Source organism: Balaenoptera borealis, assembly GCF_965194805.1.
Source record: "Balaenoptera borealis genome assembly, chromosome: 10".
Classification (NCBI taxonomy): domain Eukaryota; kingdom Metazoa; phylum Chordata; class Mammalia; order Artiodactyla; family Balaenopteridae; genus Balaenoptera; species Balaenoptera borealis.
This window is the reverse complement of record NC_138874.1, coordinates 67,281,912-67,305,566: the sequence shown is the minus strand read 5'-3', so window position 1 is coordinate 67,305,566 and position 23,655 is coordinate 67,281,912. Positions and strand designations below refer to the sequence as shown.

The following is a 23,655-nucleotide window of genomic DNA, read 5'->3' as shown; positions in this document are numbered from 1 at the left end:
AAGGAAGGGCGAACTGTTTGAAAGCAGATTCAAGCCCCATCATGGGACAGACTTGCTAACAGAGCTGGCCAACACAGGTATGGACTGTCCCAGGAGGGGTGAGCTTCCCATCCCTGGAAGACGTTTAGGCAAGCAAGGCGCTGCTATGGGGGCCCTGGGTGCTGACAGCTGGGAGAAACACTTAAGCTCAGGAGCCTTCCTGGTTGCTGATAAGTTTCCCTGGGCTGGACCTTCACTTTCTTGCTCAGACACCAGCATCTGGTTGAAGAAGCAGCCTGTTCTCCTTATATTCACAGGGTGTACAGGGCGGACACTTCAGGTCCGAGCTTGGTCACTCTCAAGGATACCCTTGGGAGGGTGTGGCCACAGACAGAGAAGACCCCTTTGTGTGCTCCCCAGAGAGGCTGGGGTCCCAACATTTCCTCCCCAACGGCGTTCACAGGAGTAGAGCATCCCCCATCCCCCGGGCCAGTCCCCCTCCATCTACTGTTAACAAGAGTTAGGGATTCAGGCCAAGGAGAAGATGAACGAGTAGTCCTAGAGTGTTTGGCAATTTTCAGGCCCAATTAACCAAAACCCTTCATGTTGAATCCCCTTGGGCTTGGCCCTTTCACTGAAAAGGTGCACTTTATTTATTTTTTGAAAAGGTATAACAGTTATTTTTATTTTATTTTATTTATTGAAGTATAGTTGATGTACAATATTACATAAGTTACAGGTGTACAATACAGTGATTCAAAATATTTAGAGGTTATACTCCATTTATAGTTATTATAAAATATTAGCTACTTTCCCTGTCTTGTATAATATATCCTTGTAGCTTATTTCATACCTAATAGTTCGTACCTCTTTTTAAAAATTTTTTTTTAAATTTTTTGCCAGTTAGCCCTTTATTTTTTTTTTACTGTTTTTTTAAAAAAAATTAATTAATTTATTTATTTATTTTTGGCTGTGTTGGGTCTTCATTTCTGTGCGAGGGCTTTCTCTAGTTGCGGCGAGCGGGGGCCACTCTTCATCGTGGTGCGCGGGCCTCTCACTATCGCGGCCTCTCTTGTTGCGGAGCACAGGCTCCAGACGCGCAGGCTCAGTAGCTGTGCCTCACGGGCCTAGTTGCTCCGCGGCATGTGGGATCTTCCCAGACCAGGGCTTGAACCTGTGTCCCCTGCAGTAGCAGGCAGATTCTCAACCACTGCGCCACCAGTGAAGCCCCCAGTTTGTACCTCTTAATTCCCTACCCCTACATTGCCCTTCTCCCCTCCCCTCTCCCCACTGGTAACCACTAGTTTGTTCTCCGTATCTGTGAGTCTGCTGGAAAGATGCAGTTTAACTTGCACAGACATTCCTGCATCTTTCGTGTTACAAAATGCTGGGAAAAAGCCAGGGCAAGCATTCCCTATGTTCTACACAGAGGTGAGGAGACTGCGGCTCTCTGTAGAGCACCCAGTGAGCTGGAGGCACAGACAGGGCTTCCTGGGGCAAGTGTCAATGTGCTGAGAAAAGCCAGCTCTCCCTGTGTCCCATCTGCCCATCTCCTCACCAGTGGTTGTGGTGCTTTTGACTTCTTTCTCCTCAGTTCACTCAGTCAACAGACTTGTACTGGAGAGGGATAGAGAAGGAGTACCCCACATGCCGTGTGTGTGTGTGTGTGTGTGTGTGTGTGTGTGTGTGTGGTGTGATTGTCCCTGCTTTCAAAAGGAAGAAGTTAAAGCACAGAAAGGGTAAGTCACTTGCCCAGGCTCACACAGCCAGTGAGGGAAAGAGTCTGGATTCACACCCAGTTTGGCCTGGCTGTAAAAATAGTTAAAACTCTTTCCATGGCAGAGGAAGATGACCGTGAAGCTCCTGAAGCTTCAGCTGCTGAGCCCCTTGCTCACATGTCCTTCCAGAGCCCTAATTTTGTATTTGTAGTTTATATTCTTCTGTCCCTCTTCAATTGTACAGGTTCAGATCTGCTATAGTGACTAGCGGCCTGGTTTGCCTGGGACTGAGGGGACTTCCAGGGATACAGGACTTTCAATGCTAAAACCGTTAAAGTTTGACTTAAACGGGAATGAGTTAGTCACTCTAGACCGGCCCCTGTCCTCAAACAAAGCACCTGAGAACATAGGAAAACAGCAGCTCTTCATGGAGGTTCTCACCATGGACCCTGATCTTGACCTGTGGTGCTGAGGGTCTGGAAACTGCCTGGAGGGCTCAGTTTCTCATAGCTGGGAAGGAAAGTCCCACCTGCCATGAGACATGGGGCTTGGCCCTCATCCAAAGACCCTGGGCAGTCTCGGGCACACCTGTCACCTTATCCTCCACATGCCCATCATCCCTGCATGGTGACAAGCTCCCTCTCCCCTGGGCCTCCTCACCATGGCACCTGCTGTGAAATACCAAATCAGGTCATCTCTAGGTCAGGTTCCGACAGCTCTTCCTCAGGTCGATGTAAAACAGCTGGTCCCGCTGTTAGTAAGTGGGAATTCAAGGGCCAGCTGCCAGACTGGACATGCATGTGTGTTCTAGCCCCATCTGCCAGCATGTCACCCCAGGCTCTTGTGGCCTCTTTGATCATATCTGATTTGAGTGTGCTAACCCGCAGTGCCTTGCCCACATACATGCACGCACATTCACACAGCTGCCCGAAAACACACGAGTTCTAGTCCCATTTGCAGACCCATTTGTGCACACCCAGTGGATCGCTCACATCTCCTCATTTAAACACGCATGCCCAGGTCACGTGTGTGCACCTGCACTAGGAGAGGTTGGGCAAGGCGCTCTCTCAGCTCCTTCTGTTGCTGAGCAGCCGATGCCTGCTTTCGGGCTCATGTTCCTAATGACCTTGATCTAGGAGGGGGAAAGGGTTGGTCTCCAGCACCCTGCTACTGCCCCAGCTGTCTGGGATGAGACCGTCTGGCAGACGAATGTCTGCCCTGGAACTTGGCATCCTGAACTGTTCTGTTCAGTTGCCAAGTTCCAACAAAATGACTGCTCATGACAGGGAAGCCGTGGTCCAGGATGGGATTTGGTACGGAGCATGAAGGCATAGGGTCAGGGGATGTACCTTCTCTGGACACGACTGTGAGGTCCCACCTATCCCAGCCCAGGTGAGGTCCTGAGGACTGTCCTCTACAGGTCTGGGTCAGGTATACCCACCTGGCTGGAATTTGGGAGTCCCTCCCTACAGCAGTGGGCTCTGCGGGGCTGAGGAGTCCTGGACATTATCTACTCTGAAATGTGGCCACCCTCTGTCCCCTTGCTGTGTCCAGGCCAGGTGTAAGGTGGCTGCCTCAGTGTCCTTTGACATGGGGATGGCATTCCTCCTCTTATCTGTCTAAGGCCTGACTTGTTCCCCTGAGAGACTCTGCAGGAATCTGGGGCTGCCACCTATTCCCCCAGTCTCCATCTAGCTGGAACTGGTACCCACTTGCTGGGATTCCTGTGTCTTAATGCTGGCTCTTGGTCACTGTGGCATTCACACAGGTGGGCAGAAGCTCCAGACCTGGCGTTGCCTATTTTCACCCTATAGCAGTCTCCTTTGCTATCTCAGCCTGCCAGATGGCTGAGCCTGGGTAGGGGACATTCCCAAGAATGTCTTCTCCTCCAGAAACTAGTATGCTTCTGTCCCCAGACAGAACTGGTCCTTACTTGGGACCTTGACAGGGCCCTTAAAAGAATTTAGTGCTGTAATCTGTCTGCTTTGGTGTCTCCCCCAGAGTGCTTTGAATCATTTAGGGGAGAGACCATATTTCATGCATAGGTTGCTTCAGTATCCACATAGGTCCTGTCCCACAATAGATGCTTGATGAGCAGCTGTTGACTGGCTGAATGATGACTGAATAAATGAATGAATGAAGAGACACCTGACAGTGTCATAAGTCTTGGTTCCTGGTCCTAGTCAACAACTGACCCTCTTCAGGCCTTTGACATGCCCCCTCCCCCTCCATGCATCCATAAATGGATAGGCTGAAGTAGCCAAAGCGTATACACTGAAATGCCTGCTGAGCCAGGCAGGATGTGGAAAAGTGTGAAGTGGCTGAGGGAAAGGCAATAGGGAGTGGTGGGAACTACTGCACACGTATAAGCGTCCACATCTATAGCATATTTAAACATTGAGTTGAACAAGCGAAATGGTGGCATTTTGATGTGGAAAAGGACGTTTTCAGGTCTGACATCTTGTAATTTGATAAATTCCACCCTCTGGTTCATACTTTGCAAATTCTGAGGGGCAGGGCAGTTTGACAGATTAAACAGCAGATGAACCAAAGACCTCTTCCAGTGATGGAGCTGTTGATAACAAGCCTGCCACCTGCCTCTGGACCTGGCCACATGTTACCAGACTGCTTATGAACAGGCAAGGTCCAACCACCACTTGGGAAACCAGACTAGATACCTAGACACACCCATATCCTAGAAGTTTTATGATGCTTCCACTGCAGGGCAAGTGGCTGTGGAGTCAGTTGGAGGGAGTCACACGTGGGGTCCTGCGTGAACATTAACCAGCTGGGACTCTAGACAGTGGTTTACCCTGGACAGTTGGCCCAGAGATAAGCTCAGTGATGAGTCAGCAGGGTGGGTGGGCACACAGGGCTGTAAAATGCATGTGGTTTCCAACAGGAGGTTCTGTGATAGCTGGGGATGGAACTGGTCCCGGAGGACCTAGTCTTTTTTTTTTTTTTTAATTTTACTTTAATACATACATAATTTTATTGCAAAGATGTGATCAATAAAATGTTTTTCAAACACAAAAAGTATTACATTTGGATAACATTTTATGGGGAAGTGGAACATAAATATAAGTTATAAAAGACAGTGTAGAATTACCGAATGTTAAAGAGCTCATTCATGTAATTTTTTTTTGAATTTTTGAATGTTATTTTATTTATTTTTTATACAGCAGGTTCTTATTAGTTATCTATTTTATACATATTAGTGTATATATGTCAATCCCAATCTCCCAATTCATCACACCACCACCATCCCCACCTGCCACTTTACCCCCTTGGTGTCCGTACGTTTGTTCTCTACATCTGTGTCTCTATTTCTGCCATGCAAACCGGTTCATCTGTACCATTTTTCTAGGTTCCACATATATGCATTAATATGCGATATTTGTTTTTCTCTTTCTGACTTACTTCACTCTGTACCTGAGGACCTAGTCTTGAACGGGGGTGGAGAGGGGGAGAGTTCTGGATCCGTTTAGTTTGGTGGAAACAGATCTGGGATGACAGTTCGGCTTCTATTTCAGAGCCAGACATTTCTCATTTCCTCTCCCTAACAGCCCTCTGTGACAGGCAGTCTTGGCCTCATTTTCCAGATGGGGAACCTGAGACTCTGAGAGGTCATCTGACCTCCCTGATGTCATACAGTCAGCCATCACCTGAACCCAAGTCTGTCTGGGAAGGCTGTGCTCTGTCAACTGCACTAGGGGTCCCACCAAGTCAGGGAGTGTGGGCCCCTTCAGTTACCATGGAGACTGCACACCTTCTCTAGTGACACTACTGTAACCTGCCAGTGTGTTTAGATTCTTCAAGGAGTCAATTAAGGCAACAGAAGAATTCCAGTTTTATAACATAAAGTCACTTCCAGATGTCTGGATTTTCTTTGTATACTCTTAGGGTCCCTGTGAGCCTTGAATAGCCTTATTCGTAAGACTTTCCCTGTCAACACAATACCCTTTGAGGGTTAAGTTCTTCCATCAAGTTTAAAAGCCCGTGTCACAAGTTCTGGAGAGGGCATCCCACAGGTGAGCGTGGGAAGGAGAGTGTTTGGCATTTGGACAGCGTCCGGCTCTGCATGGGCACCTCTGTTTGCTTGGGAATTGGTCTCAGTCTTTCCCTCGCTCCTCAGAGGAAGGACAGATGGGGCAGGGTGGGCGGGCAGGTGCAGGGTCCTCAGCTCCTTTCTGTGCCTCCCACCTTTGGCCTGGGCTGCTCTGAGGGCTGGTGTCCCTGGAAGCCCCTTTGGGTCACTGTCCCTCTGGCCCAAGGCTGGTCTCTCTCTGGCCCTCACCTCCCCCAGGCCAGTGGCTCAGAGCTGCGGGGACTGCATTCCGGCCCCTCAGAGACAGCGTCCTCCCAAGGGCCAGGTTGTGTCTTCCTTTTATTTGTGTACCTTTAATGACTACCCTAGTGCGCCCTCAAAGATGCCGAGGCTTCTGCGGTTGTGCTTTCCTGAGGACAAGGAGGGTTCGGTGGCCGGACACATGGCCTTCGAATTGCTCCTCCTGTTGACTCTTGAGTGCACGTGTTTAGTTTCGTGTGAGTGTTTTCTTTACCTTCTCTTGGGTAGGGTGGGGTGGGGGGGTGGAGCGGAGAGGAGATGGGTGAGGGATGAGGATCTGGAATGGCCAGCTCCCCCACTGCTGGGCGGCGAGGGGTTCACCTTGCAAGAGAGTTCCTGCTGAGAGTCCCACACAGCGCAGGAATGTTCACCGTGGACTTGGCCCCCAGTGCATACAGTTACCGAGCCTCAAGGCTGCTCCCCTGCTGTTCAGAAGCCCCTGGAATCCCTCCCCTCTGTCCCTTCCCTGCTGTTCTGCCTTTGTTCCAGCTCCTTCCATCTCCTCCTGATGGTCCTTCCTACCTGCATTCTCTCCTGCTCACACCCAGCTCTGGCTATCCATTGTCCTCAGGATAAGCTCTAAAATCTGAGAACGTTTGGGCGCTCTCATGGCCCCAGACTGAAAACTCCACTTTCCTTTTGTCCCGCGATTTTGCTGTCCAGTTGCTAGATTCTTCTTAAACGCTCAAGTCTTCACCCCTGCTTCCCCCTAACACACACGCACACCCCCATTCTCCCGCTGGAACTCTCCCATAACTCAGTGCAAGCGTCAGCTCTCCTCTTTTCACATCCACTCCTATGCCTGGTCCTCTGTTCTTGCCTCACAAGTGTGTGGAGAAGTGATGATTTCTCAGCCCTCAAGGACCGTATTTGCTCACCTCTGAGCCTCAGAACTAGCACAGTCTGACCATTACCTACCCCAGGAATGGGTGACTGAGTGAGTGAATGAGCTCGCAAATGAAGTTTCTGGAAGGAAGGCAAAGGTCTGTCCTAGAACAAGGTAGGGACTTTGAGCTTGCCCTAGGACCGTTGTCCCCATTGCCCAGGGCCAGGGAAGCTCTGCCTATCAGCCTCACACCTGGTGGGCCTGGACTTCTCAGACGTGCCTGTGGGGTGACGTGGGGAGGGCCTTCTCACCTTGCCGGGAGAATCAGATTAGAAGGAATTTACTGAGGGATAAGCCTCTTAGACCTGGGCCATCTGTTCCCCCTGAGCCTCCTCTCCGCAGTTCTGTGTTCACTTGGGCATAAACACTCCCCTAGGGTCGGGGGCAGGGAAGGCAGGGGCTTCCCGGAACCAAGCTCCTCTGTGTGCCAGGCCCCTTGTGGGCATTTTACAGCTGTCTACTTGCCGGAGCCTCACGTTAGCCCTCTGAATAGGTCCTGGACTCTCCATCTTACAGACAAGGGAACTGACTTGCCCAGGTCACACGAAAATCCTGGGGAGGACTGGGATTTGAGTCCTGGTGTGTTGCACCAAGACCCTTGCTCTTGTCACTATTCCTCACTCCCCCCTTTTCCTGGTTAGGGCGTGCTGTGAGGAAGGTGTGGCCTGCAGGAGAGACCTCAGGGTGTGGGCTTCCTCTAGTAGAAAGCTGTGGCTCAGGCCCTACCACCAATTTTCTCAAGCAACTCTGTGCCATGCATTTTGTTTATTTATTTACAATTTGTTTCTTTGAACGTTCTTTCCAGCAGATTCACATCGGGAAGTCAGGAAGGGGTTCCTTCAGGAGCCATGGGACGTGGGGCTTAGGTGTATCTCAGGACAGATGAACCTCTGCGTGGCTGGTTGGCTGCTCTTGGGCTCCTGTTACCCTGCACCCTGGCAGGCTGGGAAGTCTCCAGATTTGTAGCTGCCACAGGTCACGGTGGAGTCTTGACTATCAGCGTTCAAGGGGCCAGGTGAAGACTGAGGCCAGGTGGGCTGAACCTGGAACACCATAACTCTGAAGGTTGGTGGCGTGATTGAGACCAGGATCTGGAGTTCTGAAACTTTCCCAGGGCCTTTGCTGCCCGACATGAAGCCCTCCAACGTCCCAGCTCGCTGCCATGAAGGTTGAAAGGGGTTAGTGAAGCCCGTTGATGCCTTCCTTGTATGTTTTGTCTCGCTGGATTTTATATCTCTGAAGCCAGCATGAGCCCAGAGGGTTTAAGTTACTTGTCCAGGGCCACACAACAAGACAGGCATTCCAGAACTTTGACCTTTGAATCCATGTTGTGGTTTTCAGAAGATTCTGGTTCTGGCTTTTCTAAAAGGCAGCATGAGCACAGTGCAACATGGCAGGCAAGAAATGTTGTGTCTTTAAGAGAGAAGGCTCAGGTTCATGGGCAGAGGCTTTGTCGTCAGCCCCAACTTTGAGGGGAGCATCCTGGGGGAACCTAAGTCTTCTGGGTGCCTAAGGCACTGAGCATGAGGGTCTCGGCTATATGGGGCCTGTTTTGGGGAGCACTACACCTGTGGGAGAGCCCCAGGCACCACCCAAGAGCGGGGCTTTGGCTTGAACTTGCATGGTCTGCAGCTTCTCACATGGTGTCCTGGGAAGGAGCAGTGGGCAGACGAAACCAGACAAGAGGCAGAGAGGCAGACAGAGTCAAGGCGGGGGAGAGGGGAAAATACAGTTAAGATTAATTTTTAGATACAAAGATTTTTTTAAAAAAATTAAAGCAAGAGTCAGATCTTACCCTCCTTCCTGGAGGCCCAGAGGGGGCTTTTCATTGCAAACACGACCAGCCCAGGCTATTTCTATCCCGGCAGGGAGTAATCTGATTTACAGGCAGAAGATGGAGAGAAGATAGTTGATCTGTTCAACTGTCTCTGTCAAGAGCAGAGTCCACTAAAGTTGAGGGGTCTGGAAGGCCTGTTTCTGATGGTGATGGTGGGAGGGTTCACCCACACCTACTTGCAGGCCCTTGGACCCTCAGGCTGTCTCCTCCCTGTCTCAGGCAATATGTGTCTCATCTTCTGACAGACCAGTCCCATTTGTGGGGGGCATAATCCATAAGGAAAAAACACCCGCATGCATTAAGCTAGTCTTCCTAGGTCTTTTTTTTTTTTTAAGATTTTTTTGATGTGGACCATTTTTAAAGTCTTTTATTGAATTTGTTACAATATGGCTTCTGTTTTATGTTTTGGTTTTTGGCCAGGAGGCATGTGGCTTCTTAGCTCCCTGACAGGGGATCCAACCGGCACCCCCTGCATTGGAAGGCCAAATCTTAACCCCTGGACTGCCAGGGAAGTTCCCATAGTTTTTATTAAAGTGATTAATTAATTAATTAATTTATTTTTGGCTGCCTTGGGTCTTCGTTGCTGCGCGCAGGCTTTCTTTAGTTGCTGTGAGCGAGGGCTACTCTTCGTTGCGGTGCACGGGCTTCTTGTTACGGTGGCTTCTCTTGTTGCAGAGCACGGGCTCTAGGCGCACAGGCTTCAGTAATTGTGGCTCGCAGGCTCGGTAGTTGTGGCACACGGGCTTAGTTGCTCCGCGGCATGTGGGATCTTCCTGGACCAGGGCTTGAACCCGTGTCCCCTGCATTGGCAGGCGGATTCTTAACCACTGCGCCACCAGGGAAGCTCCGTAGTTTTGTTATTTATTTATTTATTTATTTATTTATTTAGGCTGCGCTGGGTCTTTGCTGTGCACAGGCTTTCTCTAGTTGCAGTGAGTGGGGGCTACTCTTCGTTGCGGTGCGCGGGCTTCTCACTGCGGTGGCTTCTCTTGTTGTGGAGCACGAGCTCTAGGTGTGTAGGCTTCAGTAGTTGTGGCACGAGGGCTCAGTAGTTGTGGCTCGTGGGCTCTAGAGCGCAGGCTCAGTAGTTGTGGTGCACGGACTTAGCTGCTCCACAGCATGTGGGATCTTCCCAGACCAGGGCTCGAACCCGTGTCCCCTGCATTGGCAAGCGGATTCTTAACCACTGAGCCACCAGGGAAGTCCCCATAGTTTTGTTTTTAATAGCACAAAAAAATTCTGGAAACAATTTGAATATCCTATTGTAGAGAAATGGTTAATTAGTAAATGGTACCTCGTGATGATGGAAATGTTTAACAATGATAAAACCCTGTGATTGTGAAGACTATATAGCATCACGAAGAAAAATGCTTACAATGCAATGTTAATTTTAAAAATTAAAAAATGAGGTACAATAAAAATAAAAATAAGTAAGCATGTTTGTATTAAAAAAAAGGAAACACAAATGAATGAGGAGGGTTATTAAATTATGGTAATGGAATTCTTCTTTTACCTGTTCTCGTTTCTGGATTATTACTATATGCAAGGTGGTATGATAGTTAAGAACATAGAATCTGGAGCCAGATTATTTGGATTCAAAGCCCAGCTCTGCCACCTACTTACCCACCCTAGCTGGGTGACCTTCAACAAGTTACTAAACCTCTCTGTGCTTTGGCACCTCATCTGTAAAAATGAGGATAGCAAAAGTATCTAACTCTTAGGATTATTGTGAGGGTTAAATGAGTTAGCACATGTAAGTGCTGCACAGTAATTGCTATATAATCACTAACTATATGAAAAATAAATTTAATTATCATAATTCATCCATAGCTTCATCTCTTAATCATAAATAAGTGCTAATATTGGTGTAATTTTCTCTTTTTCTTCCTATTTGAAAGTGCTTTTGCCTTTCCATAGTGATAACCATAGTAATATACACTGTAAACTACTCCTTTCTATTAATATCATATTGTGAGAGTTTTCCACCGGCATTTTTGATGGAGAACCATGATTTCCTGATCACTGTTTCCCTTCCACCCCCTGTCCCCACCCCAGGCCCCAAGATTCTCTCCTGTGGCTCCTACAATAAATACTGCAGTTAACTGATTGCAAATATGGGTGCAATTCTCCACCCTCCCTTTGCAACGTGACTTTGCAGCTTCTCTCATCATGACAAGGGGTCTATTTCCCTGCTCCTTGAATCTGGCCTGGTGACTTGCTTTGACCAAGAGAATGCAGTGGAGATGAAGGTGGACTAGTTCTGAGGCCTGAAGAGGCCTTAGGTACTTCTACTCACATAGGTGGAGCCCTGCAGCCCCAGGTAGACAAGTCTGAGTTTGCCTGTTGGAGGATGAGACACCATGTGGAAGAGAGTCCAGTTGCCCAACTGAGACCATCTTAGCTTCAGACCACCAACCCCCAAACATGTGAGAGAGCCCAGCCAAGCTCAGCAGAAGTGCCTATCCAACCCTTGGAAGAATGAATGAGCCCAGCCAAGACGAGAAGAACCATTCAACTGACCTGTAGACACATGGAAAATGATAACTACTTATTGTTTTGGGCCACTGAAGTTGGAGGTGTTTTGTTATGCAGCTGTGGCTGACAGGTATAATCACAAGGAACAAGACTGCTGATCTGAGCCCCTCTGATTGGTCCACTGGGCAGTAAGGGCCGGGCACCCTCTCCACCTCCTCCTTTCCTGCATCCATTGTACTGAGCCCTCGTGTCCACCCTGCTACCACCCAAAGTTGCCAAAATCCTCAAGTCATCACACTCGTGGTCCTCAGTGGGTAACCTTTGTCTCTGCAGTCTGGGCTCCTTTCTGAAGACAGTGGCAACCCATGGTGGGGAAGAAATCTCTCTGTGTCCCTTTCAGCCCCTGTCTCCCACTATGGGTCAAGTCATTTTGCTGGGCTTCAAAGCAGGGAGGGCGGCATGGAGCTCTCAGGCCTCGGGAAGTCTGTGGGATAGGCAGGCACACTCTCAGACTCGAGGGACCCTCCCACAAGGCCGCCCCAGCCTTCCCCAGGAGCTCCCTCTCACTCACAGCCTCAGAACACATGGATGGAGGGCAGCTTGACAGAGTCACCAGGGTCACAGAACTTCCCAGCTGGTGGGGTCTAGACAGCTGTCAGTCTGACCCCAGCCTAAACCTGAGGCTCCTCAAGTGCTAACAGAATCAACAAATTGAACATTCCTTTTAAAAGTGCTGCCACATAGATTGCTACAAACTTTTCAAATGCTTTATAGAAAGCCCTTTTTTAGTAAATTGGTAAATGTGGTAAATTCAGCAAATTGGCCACTCAGCACATTGATTTTTGACAATGGTTTTGTCAAATTGACCCAGAGTCCTGTGCCTGCCGCTTCCTGTCACCGCCACAGTCCTAGAAGAGCACATAGGTAAAAGCCATGCTCAGGAAAGATGCCTTAGATTGGAGGGTAGGTGATATTGTCCTGCGTGTGTCACAGCTGGTGATGTCAGCTCAGGGACATCCTCCAGGCTGCCCCAGGTTACCTTCTCTTTCGACAGACATGCACAGACACTCCTATGTCAGTGAACTGGGATAGAGAGGCTGAATTCCCAGAGCCTGGCACACCCAGTGTCCCTGCTGTTGATTCCACAGCGTTGAGTGAGCCCCAGGGTCAGCCCTGGAAGACGGCGGTTGGAACCTCCAAGCCTGGGCGAGCTCAGACTTCCTCCACAGCCACGGGAGGGCAAGTTTACGGAGTAGCTGGTGCCAGGCCAATGCCTGGCTTTATAGTCACGACCCCACGGACAATGAGGTAATAGACTCTATGAAAATATAGAGTCCATTATTATACCCTTTCACAGGTGAGGAGACTGAGGCTTAGCAGAGCTGGGGTACCTGCTCAAGGGCACACAGCTAGCCGGTGGTGGAGCTGAGATTCCAACCCAGATGGAGCTTTCCTTCCAGAAAGTATGCAGTCTCCCTTGGGCACGTGCATGTCTTCATAAGCGTGTTGCTGGAAACTTCTCTCTCTGGAGAAGACTGTTGCAGTGGAAGGAGGAAGACAGATCCAAGTTCCTGGCTCTGCCTCGTACTCTTTCTGAGCCTCAGTTTCCCAATCTGTAAAATGGTGACCATGCTTCCCCAGGGCAGTTCCAAGGATTTAAATGAGACCACATGATAGGGACCTAGTAAAAATGTTTTTTGCTCTTCTTGTTCTAAGTTGTTTGCAAATTCCTGCAATGGAATTTAGAAGACATATACACTAAAAGAAATCCAGACTCAGCACAGGAGCCATGCACTCAGGTTATTCTAAAGTCTTGTGTGACTGAAAAAAGAGCTGCCCTTGTGCTGTGCACAAGGAGTTAACCCAGCTGTTTCCTATGAACCGTGTGGGCTTGTCTGTGCGTGTGTGCGCACGCACCATGCATCCTTAACTTCTCTTATGTTTATTGTGATGAAAGAAATTTTCACAGGGAGTTCCCTGGTGGCCTAGTGGTTAGGATTCTGGGCTTTCACTGTCGTGGTCTGGGTTCAATCCCTGACCGGGGGACTGGGATCCCACAAGCTGTGCAGCGTGGCCAACAAAAAATTTTTTTTCACATATTGAGAAATAGCGAAGTCATTCTGGCTTATACATGAGTTAACTTGAATTTTTTTTTAAAATATATTTATTTATTTATTTATGGCTGTGTTGGGTCTTCATTTCTGTGCGAGGGCTTTCTCCAGTTGCGGCGAGCGGGGGCCACTCTTCATCGCGGTGCGCGGGCCTCTCTCTGTCGCGGCCTCTCCTGTTGCGGAGCACAGGCTCCAGACGCGCAGGCTCAGTAGTTGTGGCTCACGGGCCTAGCCGCTGCGCGGCATGTGGGATCTTCCCGGCTCGGGGCACAAACCCGTGTCCTCTGCATTGGCAGGCGGATTCCTAACCACTGCGCCACCAGGGAAGCCCCTTAACTTGAATTTTATGCTAACTAAAATAGCCTGTGTGTGGCCTATCAAACATACATTGTACATCTGCTTTGAATATTAAAAGGGCACATTGATCAGAAGTAAAGAATGCCCATGTTTAAAATATAGATTAAACGCCCCTCTTCCTGGGATGCCAGTGCTGGTACTCCTTTGATTAGAATTCCTTCCCAGGTGCCAAGGTCATACTGAGTCGCTGTGTACATGCTGGTCTGTTCTTTTTTTTTTTTGAAACCTTGAAGAAATGCAACCCTGACTTGTTTAATGTTCTTTGTTCTGACAAGATAAAAAACTGTGCTGAAAACCCTGCTTCTCCACAACGTTTTCTCAGAGTAATCTGGGAGGCGGGCTTCTGCGCCAGTCCTCAGTTTGGTTCAAATCAAACTATTTTCTATTCTTATTATTGATTGTTTATTGATTACCTTCATCGACAAGGGCCTCTGAGCAAGCCCATCCTGGGGAGGGGCTGCAGGGTCTGAGCATACCCTGCCCCTCCCCATGGGGAAAGACTCACACACCTCCTCCTCCAGGCTGGAGCCTCCGGGGAGAGCAGAGCTGCAGTCAGCCAGCCCGGGCCGGGCCTCACACTCGGGTTCAGTGTGTGAGAAGTGGTTATTTTTACCCGGCCCCAGCGGGATGTGAGGCCAGCTTCAAAGGAGGGGCTGTCAGCTTCTCCAGAGAAGTAGCCCGAGGCTGAGCCGTGCAGCCTGCCTCCCTCCCTCTGCTTCACACCCAGGCCCTCGCCCGCCCCCAGCTTGGTGCACAGGACTCTTGGTAGCTGGGAGGGGTGTGGGAGCTCGGCTCTGATCACAGGTTCCCTGGGCCACGGCCCCAGAGGAGCCAGCAGGGCTGGGGCCTTCTCAGACTTCTGAGAGGGGGCCTTAGGCTGCAGGGGCGGGGGGTGGGGTGGCAGGCAGGAACCCTGGGTTTGTGTCAGGCCTGGCTGGCTTTTGCCATGGGGACTCTGCCTGGCCCAGGCTCTAGGACCCTCCTACCAAAGGCCAGCAGAGGTCCAGCCGTCCTAACCTTGCACCCCGGGTCAGGCAACTCCCATGTGTCAGCCTGCCCCTGGCCTCGTGCCCCAGTCCGGGGAGCTGGGTGCCTGCAGCCCTCCGCTGGCCCGTCTCCCTCACTCCCCAGTCCCCTCCAGGCCTTGGAGGAGAGGGCAGCCTTGTTCTTCGAGACCTCGCCCTGGCAGGGAGCCTGGATCTGCACCTCTAGCCTGGCGCCTTGGACTGGTGCTGCTTGCCCACAGCTCTGGGACTCCCTGGACCTGTGGGCCCCATCCCCTCTGGTCACCCCGCCTCACGTGCCAGCTCACTCCCGAGGCCAGCCCTGCCTTAGTTCGTAGCTTCCATGACTGCCTCCAGACTCCCCCCGCCTCTGTCTTCAGGCCTCCCTCTTGCCCATCTCCTGCCTGCTCGCCTGCTGCTTCCCCTGCCTGCCCTGTCCCCTCCACACTCCTGGTGCCAGTTCCTTGTCTTTCTTCAGGTGGCACAAATGTCACCTGCTTTGATGCCTCCCACCCAGGGTAAGGGTCTTCCCCATCCCATTTTCTAATTGCATCCTGTTCTTTCCCTTGTGGGAATGTATTCAGTTCAAGGTGATTAATTGTTGACTTTTGGGGGGGGTCAGTTTCCCCCACTAGACGGGAAGCTCAGTGAGGGTGAGATCACGTCTGCTTGTGGCCCTTCCACAAAAGCGCCTGATGTCCCCCAGGCACGGGGGGCAGGGGGTGCATACACGGCCTGTCCCATGGCCTCCCCAGGGCTTCTCCTTACACCTGAGCAGGTGCATGGTGCTTACCTTTCCGGGTCATCAGGTCAGGACCAGGAACTCGGGGACAGCAGGGCTTGCCTTTCCCGGGCTTGGCAGGATGCCTCGGATGCCTTCTTCCTGAGGGTGGACACAGGGACAGAGACCCTCTCTTAGCGTGCTTGGGGATGCCAGGGACTGGGTCTGTGCAGGAGTGACAGGAGGGAACTTCAACTCCCAAGGCGGAGGGCTCAGGAATGTTTATTCAAGGAAACTCAGGATGGGCCAGGCTACAGGAGGGCCCGTGGGAAGAGTGGGCCTTGAGGTGATCTATTTTCCATAAATAAAAAAGTCAGCTTGGGGAGGTACTCTGCCTCCAGAATATGTCTTCCTCATGTCCCTGTCCGAGTAACAGTTCAGCACTGTCACTCAGAAGTGTCTATGCCCTTTGACACAGGAATTCTCTCCCTTTGGTAATCTAAGAAAATAATCCTAAACTTAGGAAATGTTTTAGGTATACACATGCTTTTTACCATATACTTAAAATAGTGCAAAGTTGTGACTCATTTGAATGTCTAAACATTCATAAAATAATTCATCACAGCACATTCACTTGATGGCAAGTTATACCTAAAAATATTAGTTAAATAACACCACTTTGGGGAATCTGCTAGAGATACTCCTAAATGGATAGGAAACTTAATGAGGAAAGGTATTCATCTTCATTGAATTGTCATTAAGGTAACATTGGCAACCTCTAACTTTTCCAACAGAAGAGGTCTGATAAATTGCATTGCTATGGACCGTGTTTATGAGGAGCTCTAATCACTGTTTTCCATGTTGTATATGTGGCAATGTTCACTGCAGAAACTTTAGAAAACAAATACTTTCTATAATCCTACCGTGCAGACAGATAATGGCTGCTGTTGACATTCTGGTATAAATGCTTCCAGATTTCAATCATAAGTATTTTTGGTGACTATAATAATATAGTGATAAATAAAAGAGATACAAGTTTGAACATGCAGAGAGTTTTCAGTTACAAAGATGCTTGTATGCATACCGAAAAGAAATAAACAAAATGTTGAACATGGCCACTCTTGAGTCATGAAACTATGGGTGTTTTCCCCTCCATATTTATTTCTATATCCCCAAACTCCAATAAATGTTAAAATAACCATAATTGCTAAAACAAACAAACAAAAAAAAGTAGGCAGTTTTTAGAGGGTTAGGCAAGAGCAAAAGCTCAAAATATTCAGCTCTCTGAATTGATAAAGACAGAAGAGCTAAATACTCATATCCACGGAGGTGCAAGGGCCGTCTCCCCCAGTTCCAAATGCACACGAACATGCCCCCCACCACGTACTCTCATCGCATCTGTCTGCCACAGGTGTTTCTTGTGCGTGAGATTTGGGGGTGTTCAGACTCAGATGGTCTACTAATTAATTTATTCATTCACTCAACACAGATTGACTGTGGTCCAAGCTGCATGCACGTGTAATAGAGAGGCTCCAGAACTTCCAGCAAGGTAGGACTTCGGTGCACGAAGCAATCTAGCTGGCAGGTTGTGTGTCCGAGTGGTAAGCACACTGCTTTTACTTAGTTTTTGTGTGTGTGTGTCTGGGGAGCTGGGGCTGTGGATGGAGATTGCAGGGGTTTAAAACTCCCGAGCCACCCCCAGTGCTGCCACTGTGGATAGAGGTGCTGTACAGGTTCAGGGGTGACAGCCCGTCTTTCAGGGCCCAGGACTGCCTGTGAGGGCCTGCCCTCCAACATTTCCTGATTCCAATCTTCCCAGACATGGGAATCCCTGTTCAGGGACCAGCACCCTGGGCGGGGGACGGGGAGAGTCCTACCTTCTGCGGAGAAGACGGACAAGCAGAGAAGCAAGATGCAGAGTAGTCTGGCGAGGGCTAGAAACCTCATGGTGGCCGGGTGGGAACCGCACGTCCCGGGGAGGCCGCTGTGCCGAAGAAGTCCTCCCTTGGGGCCACCGGGGACCTTTATAGAGTGGCAGAGAGAGAGGTGTTTCCTGGTGGGCAGGGCACCAGCAGCCTTGGAATTCTCATAAAGGGTAGAGTCAGCCCCTCCCAGGAGGAAAATAAACTCAGCTTTTCGAGAAGTTGACAGCATTTCGTGAACTGTAAAACAGAAAGCTATAAATGCCCAGCCCCAGGAAGGAGCTCCCGACAATGGCCTCAGAAAGCTCCTGGCAGGGAAGAGCCACTTCCCAGGGTTGAATATTAACTTTTAGTGTCAGTATTCATTCCATCAAATACATATTTTCCTGTTCATTCCTTAGATGTGGCAGGGAGGCCCATAAAACCCCTTGCAAAGCCTCAGGGAAGAGTCTTGAGCAGTGAATGAAAAATAGGGAACACAGTGCTAGGAATCAGAGGACCTGGGTTTGAGTCCTTGCTCGGCCACATAACCGCAGTGTGTCCTTGAATTTGCCGTTGAATAGCTTTGAATCTGCTTCCCGTCTGTGAAATGGGCACAGCGCTCTCTTTCCCACAAACCTGAACGAGGACATGTTCAGGAGGAGCCACCGGCAACATGGGAGATGCTTGTACGGCTGGAAAAAAGGTAGACCAGCAGCTGCACCTTGATGGGTATTTAAGACGGTGATGAAACAAAAGGACATGTCAGGTACAGAATCAACCTGAGCCAAGATGTGGAGAAAGAGAACATCCTACAACGGCAAGCCTGGGGGAAAGTCGGCTGATGGTGCAGGAGGCTCAGGAGTCACCTTATTCATTGGACACACACCATGGGCTAGGCTGTGTGCCTGGCCCCAGGGACACAGAAGACACTGCCTGGGTGGTCTCAGGGAGCTTCTCTTGGTGGAGGCAGTCATGCAGACACACAGAATTTGCATCTTCCCTTGTGATATTATGTCCATCTTGTCCTTTCCCTTCATAAGTGTGCCCTTCTAACCAAAGAGCTGGTTGCCAGCCTCGAAGGGTAAGTGGGAAGAGGATAGTATCAGGTTCAACACTTTAGAATCAACCTAGTTCCTGGCAGTCAATTCAGAGAGTCCCCACTGCCCGGAATTGGCTCTCTTCTCTTGCTAGAGATTAGAGATTCAGTATAGATCACATACTCAGACAGCTTGGTGAGCAAATTGTTTGCCAGGGGATATTTTGACAGTCAGCCTGTATGCTTTCATGTGTTCCCAAAAGCCTTAAAACCAATCTACACAAAGAAACTGGTTGGGGCAACTGTGCTTAAGGACCAAATGTCATACTATGTTAGTCACCTGCCCAGCCCCGGCCTGATTCCGTTTCCGGACTGCATTCTGAATCCTGTTCGCTGTGGTGAGCGGGCAGTGGCCATGGCAGAGGGTGTGGTCAGGAAGACCCAAGGGGTCTACCAAGGACAGCTCCAGAGCTGGGGCCCCGGAAACGCTTGCGGGGTGGCCATTGTAGGAAGGAGGGTCGGGAAGAGGATGGGGCTTGTCTTGAAGCTCCATCTGTCAGCCCTCACGCTGTTTTTTCTTAGATTGCTTGTTACAGGTTCCTAAACCCATCAAACTTTCCCAAAGATGCTTCCTGAGATCACAACCATGACTCACATCAAGGATTATTACCACTATTTTCTGGGGTCATTTAGGGTGTCACCACTGAGTTCTCTGGGCAACAGCATACCTTTGGCTGCCACTTACTCGTTACCTGCTGTAACAGGTCCTCTTTGTATTGGCATGGTTCCTTTTTCCTTTTGGTAAGCCATCATCAGAGGGGAAAAGAACGAGGTACTTGGCAGAGGGGGCAGGGATTGGGCCAGATATTCAAGCTGAACTCTACCTGCTTAGCAGTGGTGCAGAAATTAGGAGCGATTCCCAGGCTAGTGAAGAGAGAGATTCGTTTGGATCCACAGTCAAACAAAGCCAGGACTTGGGTAATTTTCCCAGAACCCTCAGCCACTCAGCCACAGAGTCAGAAATAGATGTTAGGTTCTCAGTACAACTTTTTTTGGGGGCACTGAACAGCTAAGAACAGGAAGAACTTGTGATCTCAAGGGTCTGTTCCTTACACACTCACACATACAACTCACGGATTTGCAGGTGTTCCCAGGACCATGTGTTTAATGGGAAGAGCAGATTCAGATGTCAGAATTCCACCTGCTTTTTAAATGCTTCTAAAAAATTACTGAAGCAATCTATGATGCATTAATTTGAATAACACAGGGTATTAAGTATAAGTTCCATCCAAAACTCCACTCCCCAGAGACAATCCCTGTTCACAGATTTTCACCTGCTTTTTTAACATTTCAAAGGTAACTGTCAACTTCTTACTTTAAAAAAGGAAGAAACACCTCTGGCTCTTTAGAATATTTGAAATCTCATGTTGAGCTGAGAGAGGTGAAAATGAGAAGCATTTTAACAGGAACACCTGTTAGTTTTAAGCACATGCAGTTTGGGTACAAAAATAATCAAGTTTGAGGCTTTGAGTCATCTCCAAAGATGATTTTAGAACACTTGGCAATCTTCCTGAGAAAAAAGTCTCCAGAGACACACCTAACACACAGGGGAATTTACAAGGAAGAAAAAAATTTTCAAGTCAAATCTGTGATTTCTAAGGTCAATTAGGAAAATGCCTGGAGCCCTTTATGGTTAGAGCATTTTGACCCATGTCCCTCCTTCACTCTTGGCCACCATGCTCTTCTTCAAGGCTGTTTTATGGACCCTGTGATTGATCAGAAATGACTCTCCATCCTTTATTTGCTCAGGAAATTGCAGATCAGTTTATAATAGAGGAGGGGCCAGCATCTGGTGTGATCCTTCAGTTGTCTTCTCATTTAATTCTCCTCCCACCCCAGGGATGCAGGCATTTCATTTCCATCTTACAACAAGGGAAAGGGAAGTTTCCCTTCACCTAAGTATGTTATGGCAACTTCTCACCTGGAATCAGGTGTGTTTGCCTCCAAATCAGAGGTTCTTTCCTGACAGTGGTACCATTAGAGCTCATGAGTAGTTGCAAAGAATCCACAACACTGAAGTTTAGCTTACACACTACCCTCAAATTGTACCAAAACCTGACAGCTTCTTCTATTTTTTACAATTAATCTGAACTTCCTCATAAGCCTCCAACCCACTGGATCTCACCTGCCCCTGGGTGTCCCGCTGCTGGGGTCAAGGCTGGTAAATCCAGGGTCTGTTGCCTCCTCTTTCACCCTTGCTGGCCCCCTAGGTTCTCAATGATGCTGTGAATCCACCCACTGTTACTCTTGCCTGCCTCCCCACTGGTGTGGGCTACCCTGCCTCACCATGGTGGCTGCCAGCAGGCCTGCAGGCTCCTCCGTGGGCATGTGCCACAATGTGACCTTCTCTTCCACACCACAAAGCCACCTGGGGAGACTAGAAGGCACTGTGTTCTATCCTGCGGCCACTCCATGCTGGTGCTGGAACACCTATGAAGCCACCATCTCTGAGTCCCTGAAGGGAATAGTCCCTTGGCTTTCTGCTCTCTCTCTGGAGTTCCTGGCCTTTTGCCTCCACCCCTTCACATCCACCCCACAGTTTTAGCCTGGAGTAGGGGACTCAGGATGCTTGCTTTCTATTTCTGTCTCCCTTGCTCCCCTACACTCATGAAAAGCACAGGCTCTATAGCCACATGATGCAGGTTCTCAGTAGAACATGTGGCAATCTTTAGCTGTGTGACCCTGGACAAGTTGCTCAACTTCTCTGTTCCTCAGTTTCTCTGCTCCTCAGTAAAACAGTAGCTGAAGTTGGAGAGGAAGAGATCTCTTTGATGAAAGTGAATGCTAAAGCATCGTGCCCTATGAAAAGAAGTTTTTGTTATATTAGGCAGTCAGTTGCCAGCAGTGGGGTGCATAGCTTTCCCTCCCTTTTTCAATAACCTGTCTCCAAGAAATACCAATTTCCCACTTGTGCTCAAGGATGTATGACGCTTCTTTAACGTGGAACGATGATTGTCTTTTCTTGCCACGATTTGGGGCAAAGAAAACATAAACACTGAAATTCAGGTCTAAAGGACTGACAGCAGACCCACCCACTCGTGTGGATTTTGATGGAGAAGGGTGAGAGGACCAGCAAAGCAAGTGCCACTGACTTGGGCAATGGGGAGGAAGGAGGATGCCAAGGTCTCCGGCTTTTGCCAGCGTTCGGAGCTGGAGAACGGCAGGTGGGGTTGGGATGGATCCTGTTTGTCAGTGTCTGTTGCGTGCTTTGCAGGTTTGGCAGCAGGCTTCCCAGAGGAGAGGTGTCCCCTTCCCTTACTCTTGCCCCACGCCTAGAAGCACCAGCACCAAGCGGATGCGCAAGGTGCCGACAGAGTCCTGCCATCCTGGGCTAAACTTCAACCCTGATGTCACTGCAGACACAGCACATCAGGGCTAAAAGGGCCTTGAGGGCTCTGGGTTCAATTCCACTCCGAGGTGAGATGGTGCCAAAGGCCACAGGGTGGAGAGAGTTTCTGCTTTCCCACTAAGTTCCTAAAATCTGAAAAGCTTCTTTTAAGGTGTTCAATGTATTTTCTCTCCATATGGACTTAACCTTTCTAACAAACTACTTAGGGGCAGATATAATATACTGAAAAAGATACTGAACTCCCCATTTCCCTTCCAAATGCCCATTTTTTCTGCCACTCAGAAATAACAAGAGTGAAAATCTTGTCATAATTTCTCCAACTTTTTTTTTCTTTCTTTCTTTTTTTGGCCGTGCCAAACAGCATGAGGGATCTTAGTACCCTGACCAGGGTTCGAACACGTGCCCCCTGCAGCGGAAATGTGGAGTCCTAACCATGGGACCGCTAAGGAACTCCCCAACTTCTTTTTAAATGCGTCTTCTACTTAAATGAGGTAGGTGACCATGCTTCTTTTGTGAGGCACCCAGTATAAGGGTGACATAATTTGTGAGCACACAAGTAGAGTCACAAACACATTTGGTTTGCGGGCGGAGAAGGCTGGGTTCTCTGCAAAGTAGGTCCGGATGCTTTCCATGATGCTTTGCGGGGAGGCTGCCCCAGACATGCCCCTTCCCACCAAAGCTGGGAGCCCCCTCCGGCCCCCAGCCTTTCTGTGCTGGTGTGTGTAGGACACCTATGTTCCTGTGGGCACTCAGCATAGTGAAACTGCCCCCTTTCTCTGAACTCCTGTAGTGAGTAGTCTGGATAATGCTTTTGTAGTTTCTCAATAATCACTTCACAATTACCTTGGGTCATTTGTTGCTGTTTCTCATATTTTAGCGACATGGTACCAAATAGAGTGCCTATCTCTTGACCTGATCTCTTAAAAAAAGTGACTTGTAAAGATAAATGCTGTTATGGGGGGAGGAAAAGGGATGGACTGGAAATTTGGGGTTGGTAGATGCAAACTATTACATTTAGAATGGATAAACAACAAGGTCCTAATGTAGAGCACAGGGAATTATATTCAATACCCTGTGATAAACCATAATGGAAAAGCATATAAAAAAAGTGCTGTACACTTTGCTGTACAAAGTGACACATTATAAATCAACTATACAGCAAAAAAAAAAAAAAAATAATAATAATATTGCTGTTGTGTTCAGGCGCAAAATTCCCCACCAACAGTAAGGGTTTCTGTCTCCAGCATTCCCTGCTCAAAGGTCAGCAGGGCCAACGGCCCTCCCTCACTATGAGATCTCTCCTGGCCACCACCCACTGCCTCTGCCCATCTGATGCTGTCTTCTAGCTGACAAGCTCCCAGCCAGGCTGTGACAGCCAGGCAAAAAGGGTCTCATTCACCCTGGTTTCTCCCCACAGTTGGTGCTAAGAGTTCATTCCCTCAAGGAGTACTGAACTGAACCAACTCGTTAATCCCTTTTATGAACAGCCAGATCATGCCAAACCACGAAATCTTTCTCTCTCAACTTCCACTGGCATTCCTGTTTGGGAGTCATTCTGCATTGCTGGGAAATCAGTCCATTCAACCTGTATGAAGTATGTAACTGGGTGGGGCTAGGTTGTAGAAGATTCTCTCTGAATCATCAGGTACCAGTTCTTACAGGACAATGAACTATTAGAAATGGAAAACAAATCATTGAAAAATACCATTATTTCTTCAATTCTAAGATGCCACTGATTTAAAGATACGCTGTTTAGTTTTGTGGAAAAAAATCATTAAATGGAACACACATTTCAGAAATGAAGTCTGAAAAATACTGCATTTTAGAACAGGTAGCATGACTAATGAACTAATAAAGACACGACACCCTT

At 49.0% G+C, this 23,655-nt stretch overlaps 1 protein-coding gene across 1 annotated transcript; it reads right to left on the bottom strand.

Moving 5' to 3' along the window:
* Positions 1–7,677: 7,677 nt before the first annotated feature.
* GPR15LG (G protein-coupled receptor 15 ligand) lies at positions 7,678–22,888 on the bottom strand. The gene is made up of 3 exons (XM_082406808.1): positions 17,314–22,888; positions 15,509–15,598; positions 7,678–8,579 (listed from the first exon to the last, which is right to left on the bottom strand). Exons 1-3 carry the CDS (start codon positions 17,588–17,590, stop codon positions 8,494–8,496), a joined length of 453 nt encoding a protein of 150 aa, XP_082262934.1. The 5' UTR covers positions 17,591–22,888; the 3' UTR covers positions 7,678–8,493.
* Positions 22,889–23,655: the final 767 nt, after the last annotated feature.